The 6,313-nt window shown below is 45.5% G+C and overlaps 1 protein-coding gene across 1 annotated transcript in view; it reads left to right on the top strand.

Annotated features, from left to right (window-relative positions):
- LOC109477703 (gonadotropin-releasing hormone receptor-like) overlaps positions 1-5,773 on the top strand; it is a gene marked incomplete at its 5' end in the record, with an annotated part of 8,787 nt that extends 3,014 nt beyond the window's left edge. The window contains 2 exons of the mRNA XM_019779049.1: positions 4,104-4,299; positions 5,292-5,773. Of these exons, the coding sequence (XP_019634608.1) occupies positions 4,104-4,299; positions 5,292-5,773 (678 nt within the window). The remainder of the gene's footprint in view (positions 1-4,103; positions 4,300-5,291) is intronic.
- Between the last annotated feature and the right edge of the window lie 540 nt (positions 5,774-6,313).

Genomic DNA, 6,313 nt, shown 5'->3' with positions numbered 1-6,313 from the left:
TTTATTTATTTATGACGATTTACCACATTTGTGGAAGGATTGACATAACAGGTGACTATCACCTTTTCAAAGATGCCAACCCCGAGACAAGACTGTAAGGTTAGAACCACTCACACCGGGAAGGTCCCCTACTCTTTTCGATAAGTGCGGTGGGTTCTTTAACGTGCGTGGGGTGTGGCTCTCCCCAAACACGGGACCTCCATTTAACGTCCTATCCGAGGGACGTCTGCACCAGACTGCAAATATGCAAAAGGTATTTCGAGCTCTGCAGTTTTCCATCATTACCATCATCTTGGGCGTGGCGTCGTGTGGTGTAGTGGTACATCACTGGACTATGAAACGGGAAGACCCGGGTTCGATTCCGAGTCGTACCCGAACAAGTCCGAACATGCGCGGCGACGTTCTGCCCTTGGGAAAGGTACTTTACACGACTTTCCTCACTTCACTCAGGTGAAAATGAGTACCTAGCTTCGGCTAGGGACGTCCCTCGGATAGGACGTTAAATGGAGGTCCCGTGTTTGGGGAGAGCCACACCCCACGCACGTTAAAGAACCCACCGCACTTATCGAAAAGAGTAGGGGACCTTCCCGGTGTGAGTGGTTCTAACCTTACAGTCTGGTCTCAGGTCGGACATCTTTGAAGAGGTGATAGTCACCTGTTATGTCAATCCTTCCACAAATGTGGTAAATCGTCATAAATAAATTACATGTTGATAGACCAGAATCTGTCTCATGAAGGTAGAAATGGATTTCCACATCTTGGGCAGGCGGGAATAATCAGATCACGCAAAGGAAACCTTTTTGAGATAGAAAGCCACTTTCAGAGTTAATCTTCCGAAAGCCTGCGAACACTTGTCAAGGCAGAGCTGTTCATGTTGTCAGCATACCGGGCCTTTGAAGTTGCTTCTTATCTAGTCTTGACAGTATACCGAGACGTTCAAGTGTGGATACAGCGAATTACTTAATGTTAGGCCACACCAAGTAAATTTTATGGATGACGTCCTTTGGAGACCCTATATCTAATGCGAGAGGGCGAAAAAAACAAACAAGAAGGGCCCTAAAAAACAAGATGCCTAGATTAGAAATATACTAAGAGACGACAAATGTTAGGACACAAATTGAATGAGGTGACACAGATTAACAAGCAAGAAGTCTTTTATTCATCGTCAAAACAGCAATAAATCAGGTGGAACAGCAGTTGTCGTCCTGCCCTGTTTCTTTCATCACATTTTTGCAGGCCTGCAGAAACAAAGCATGTGCTCTTTACCCATTTCGCGTTGCGGGTTTCACATCAATCTAACGATTTGCGGCACCGTCGTGACTCTTTGGTCATAGTTACAGGAAGCGGCATTTCTTTTTTTTTCTAGGAACAGGCCAAAATCAATGCGCGCGCGGACGTCATCCATAAAATTTACTTGGTGTGGCCTTACAGTTCTGTTGGCAGAATGCCAGAGCTATTCCCCTGCTAAGATTTAAAGCTTGTCGGCCGATGATTTTGCTTCCACTGCGCGCTTTATCTTTCTTGTTGATTCTGCCACCGGTTAAGTCAAGATAATCTCACAGTAGAATCTACGTGTAGATACGGTCTGACTATCTATCACCCTTTACATCACACATCGTTGCGTTATGTGCGTAGATTGCAGGAAATCCTATCCTTCAGAACACATTAACCCTCAAACCACCGTATGGGGTCAAACCCAACATTTTAACTGGTGTTTTAACACATTTGAGTCTTTTGTTGTCGTAATTTTTTCTTCCGGGTAATATGTTTGTAAAAATCACAAAATAGAGTCACAAAACACTATATTCGTCCAAAGCATTATGGGGTCAGTTTTGACCCCATACGGTACCTACGATGGTTTGAGGGTTAAAGCGTGCGTAAATGCACATGCGAATTAAGAAACTGAACTTTTACGCATGTTTAGGCCACACCGACTTAATTTTATAGACGACATCCTCTGAAGACCCCCAAACTAGTGCGCGCGGGCGAATAAAAAAGAATTTCGGCCAAAACTAAAAATGCTACTGAACCACAGGAATACAAAGCTGGTATTGTGAATTTGCGGCAGTACATACCGACCTATACGACAAGCCTGCACATGCTGGCTTTTTGCGGACTTTATGAATCGGCACTGTACGTATGTACTGAGTTCTTGACTCGTGGATCGTATTGTCGCTAACTACGATACTAGAGCTAGGCCAGAGCCTCGGTGGACGTGATCTTTTTTTTTTTTGGAAGAACAGGCGAAAATCAATGCGCGCGTGGATGTCATCCATAAAATTAAGGCGGTGTGGCCTTAAGATGTGCTTAAAATGTTGAGGTTTACTTGCTGTGATGGTGAAAGAGTTCGAAAGAGTGCTTTAAACAGGTGTGAGTGGCGTGGAATGGTAATGGTGTCAGAAGATTCAGTTGACGCTTGTCAACACCACCATAGTCACTTTTAACCAATTTGGAAAAAAAAAGTCGAATCGACCTTTACACATGACTGAATATCTGCTGCTGTACTAAATGCCAAATGGCACTCCAGAATGCTTTCAAGACCGCCCCGTTGTGTTGGGAAATTGACCCAGGACAGCTCTCAGTAATTCAGTAAGTACATCCAGTCTGGCCTCTTTCCTCCAGGACAACGTTGGAATACCAATAGGAAATGGGGGCGTGCGGCGTAGCGGTAGCGTCTTCGGCTTGGAACCAAGAGGTCCCGGGCTCGAACCCCACCTTGTCACTGATCTTCAGTGCCCTCGGGGAAGGCACTAAGACACGCCTTTCCTCACTTCTCTCTGGGGAAAATGAGTATCTAGCTTTGGTTAGGGACGTCCCTCGGATAGGCGGTAAATGGAGGTCCCGTGTTTTGGGGAGAGCCACACCTCACGCAGGTTAACGAACCCACCTTTCGAAAAAGAGTAGGGGCATGCCCCGGTGTGCGATGGTCCAAATAATTCTACTGTTTGGAAGTTGGTTATTCTCTTCAAATCACCCGGGCGGGGGTCTGGCGTACCTTCGTTTCGTGTCAGCCGGTAATTGCCGACATCTCGGCCGATGGGCATTATCGGAAGAACAGAACGGAATCTAAAAGCTCCTGCCATGCATTCACGAATTTTGCCTCCCGAACATCCCCCAACCATGGTTATTAGGAGTACGCGCAAAGTCGGCTGGTGTATGGCGAATTCGGATACTATATATAACATGTAACATATCGCCTGCTGCTGCATCTTCAAGGTAAACCTCGTAAGAAGCAATCATAAAACAGTGACTACTTCTGCCGAAGATGAACGCTTTGCTTCAGGCAAGGTGATCCGCAATCCCAGCGTACGGACCGGGAAGTCAGGGACAATCAGTCAAGTGTAGACCACGGCATAAGCATCTCCCTGTAGACATAGATAGTCGGGGTGGGGTCGTGTGGCGCAACGGCAGCGTGCGCGACTCGGAACCTAGAGGTCCCGGGTTCGAGTCCTGACATGCCACCGATCTTGTGCCCTTGGCCTGGGAAAGGCACTTTACACGACTTTCCTCACTTAGCTCAGGTGAAAATGAGTATGGTATTGTCCCCTGTGTTGGTGGCGCCATTAATATAAGTTGAAAAAACTTGAGTGTGCCGTCACCACGTCTGGTGATTACATGTTGGAATAAAAAAAAAGACATAGATAGGGAATAGGCAATACTAATACAATGGCTAGGCAGGGCTAGACATACTGGGTGCACCTTAGTGCAGGTAAAGTTGGAGCTGATTGTGAAAAATTCACATTCCTCATGAAACTCGATAATCCTCGTACTATAAGCTCCATCTGTTATAACATTTACAACTGTCTTAAGAAGCGAGAAGAAGCAGAACCTGTACATATGTAGTTTTACTATAGATATATTTTAATCTACCATCGCTATTTGCCGTGACCTGTACATAGTTCGCAATGAGCAAAAAATGTACAATAAAAGTCTTTCATTCATTCATGACATGTACTTGTAAGAGGTTTGTAAGAGCATAAACGTGCAATAAAGGTCTTTCCTTCCTTCCTTTCTTCCTTCTTTCCTTCCTTCCTTCTTTCCTTCCTTCCTTCTTTACTTCCTTCCTTCCTTCCTTCCTTCCTTCCTACCTTCATTTTGTACAGGCTATCATCTTCCACATTGAGCGGCTAGTCCCGGGCTTCGAGCAGTGCGTCGACTTCAACTTCTACCGAGCGAAGTGGCAGAAGCAGCTGTACACCACGGCGTCGTTCGTCGTCATCTACCCGCTGCCTCTCCTCATCATCATCACCGCTTACATCTGCATCATTCTCCGCATCGCCAAGAACACCAGGACGAAAGGTCGGTCTTGAAAATGGCTTAGGCCACACCGACTTAATTTTATGGATGACATCCTCTGAAGACCCCCAAACTAGTGCGCGCGGGCGAATAAAAAAATTCCGGCCAAAAATAAAAAATGCTACTAAACCATAGGAATACAAAGCTGGTATTGTGAATTTACGGCAATACTTAGCGACGTATACGACAAGCCGGCACATGCTGGCTTTTTGCGGAATTTATGAATCGGCACTGTACGTATGTACTGAGTTTTTGAGTCGTGGAGCTTCGGTAGCATGGGTGCCGTCCTCCAGAGTTACCACCGGCTCCGTATTGTCGCTAACTACCATGGACTACCCAGACCTAGAGCCAGACCAGAGCCTCGGTGGACGTGATCTTTTTTTTTTTGAGAACAGGCGAAAATCAATGCGCGCGCGGATGTCATCCATAAAATTAAGGCGGTGTGGTCTTATGACCAATCAAGGCAAAATCTATAACTTCACGATCAGGTTTAGAGGTCCGACAATATGGAACAACTTAAGCCTTTCTACGAGAACATGTCCCTTCTTACCCAGTGTCAAAAAGCTTTTAAAAAGAGAAATACTACTTCAACCAACCACCATTTCCTGAGTTTGTTTGCTTTCCTTGTTTTGTTGATTTGAATTGCTCACATAATTTACATTTGTACTTATGTTCGTAATAACTAGATTAATCAGTTGATCTCCTTTGTTCAGATTGATGATTTGTATTGTTTGATTAGTTCTTCGAATTGTTTGTCTGTTTATTTCCTGTTATTTTTGTCTCCTTCGTTTAAATTTTGTTTCATTCAGTATCAATGGTAACTTTTAATCTTATATTGGGAAGGGCAATATATAAACCTCCAGGTTTCCGGCTCTCCCATGCATGTCTACTTAACTTCAATTGTTATATTTCATTTTATCTTGTGAGTGCAAAACAAACAAGGAACAAAAATAAACAATGTAAAGACGTGATATATACCCCCGTTGTTTCTGTAGGTAACGCACTATCCGGCTCACAGCACACCAAGTCTCCTATGGACGCCCGCAGGCAGCAAGTCTTCACCCGGGCCAAGATCCGAACCCTGTGGATGACCGTGGGCATCGTCACCGCCTTCGTGGTGTGCTGGACGCCGTTCTACGTCCACCTCTTCTGGGTGAACTACTTCGACACCAGCCACGTTTCCCGCATGCTGACGGACCTGCTGTACCTGTTCGGGATGGCCAACGCCTGCGTCAACCCCATGGTGTACGGGCTGAGCACGTTCCTCCGCGCGCCCCCCAAGACCGCAACGACGCCCTCGCAGACACTGCGGGTCCTCTACACGCTCAAGAACACCAACAGTTGCGTGAGCGCTAGTCCGTCAAGACTCACGGCCGTGCACAAGACCATGTCAGCCGCTTCAAACGTCAGTCAGGAATCGGCCACCAGTGCTGGCAAACACAACATGCACAGCAAGTACAGAGAAACTAGCTGCTGACTGATACCGTGGGCGTAGCTTTAAAGGCATCCAGAGCAATTTTAGGGTGGCAAAACTGGATTTTCAAAGTCTTCAAAGGTTTGTTAATGTACGTCGATGAAGGTAATACGATACGCCAAAAAGCAGTTACTCAAGCAACTGTATATGATTTTGAAAACGTCAGACGTTTCAGCTAGTATCCACTAGCTTTCGTCAGTGACTGAGAGACCAGAGAGAGATAAGCACAACCTATTGATTGATATGCAAATAAAGTGAAGACAAATTTTTGGAAGTCGAAAAAGGAACAAAAGTCAGACAAGTCAAGACAAGATGATGCAAATTAGTCTGAAAGCTCCTGTTATACAGAACAGGACCTTAAGTGTTGTCTGTCCTCGGTTAATGTAGCAAGTTAAATCAATCCTATCCCATAGCGTACTGGTATCTGTGATGCAAAACTACGATGAGGGTCTGCATGCCCTTTTTCGTTAACCGTTATGGGCTATTTTAATTTACCGTTAATCGTTGCCGGCCCGCTCTAATTCAACGTTAAGCGTTATCAGT

This window comes from Branchiostoma belcheri, unplaced genomic scaffold (genome assembly GCF_001625305.1).
Source record: "Branchiostoma belcheri isolate BF01 breed outbred unplaced genomic scaffold, Haploidv18h27 scaffold409, whole genome shotgun sequence".
Classification (NCBI taxonomy): domain Eukaryota; kingdom Metazoa; phylum Chordata; class Leptocardii; order Amphioxiformes; family Branchiostomatidae; genus Branchiostoma; species Branchiostoma belcheri.
Note: the sequence above shows the minus strand (reverse complement) of the source record. Positions and strands in the feature narration are given on the sequence as shown.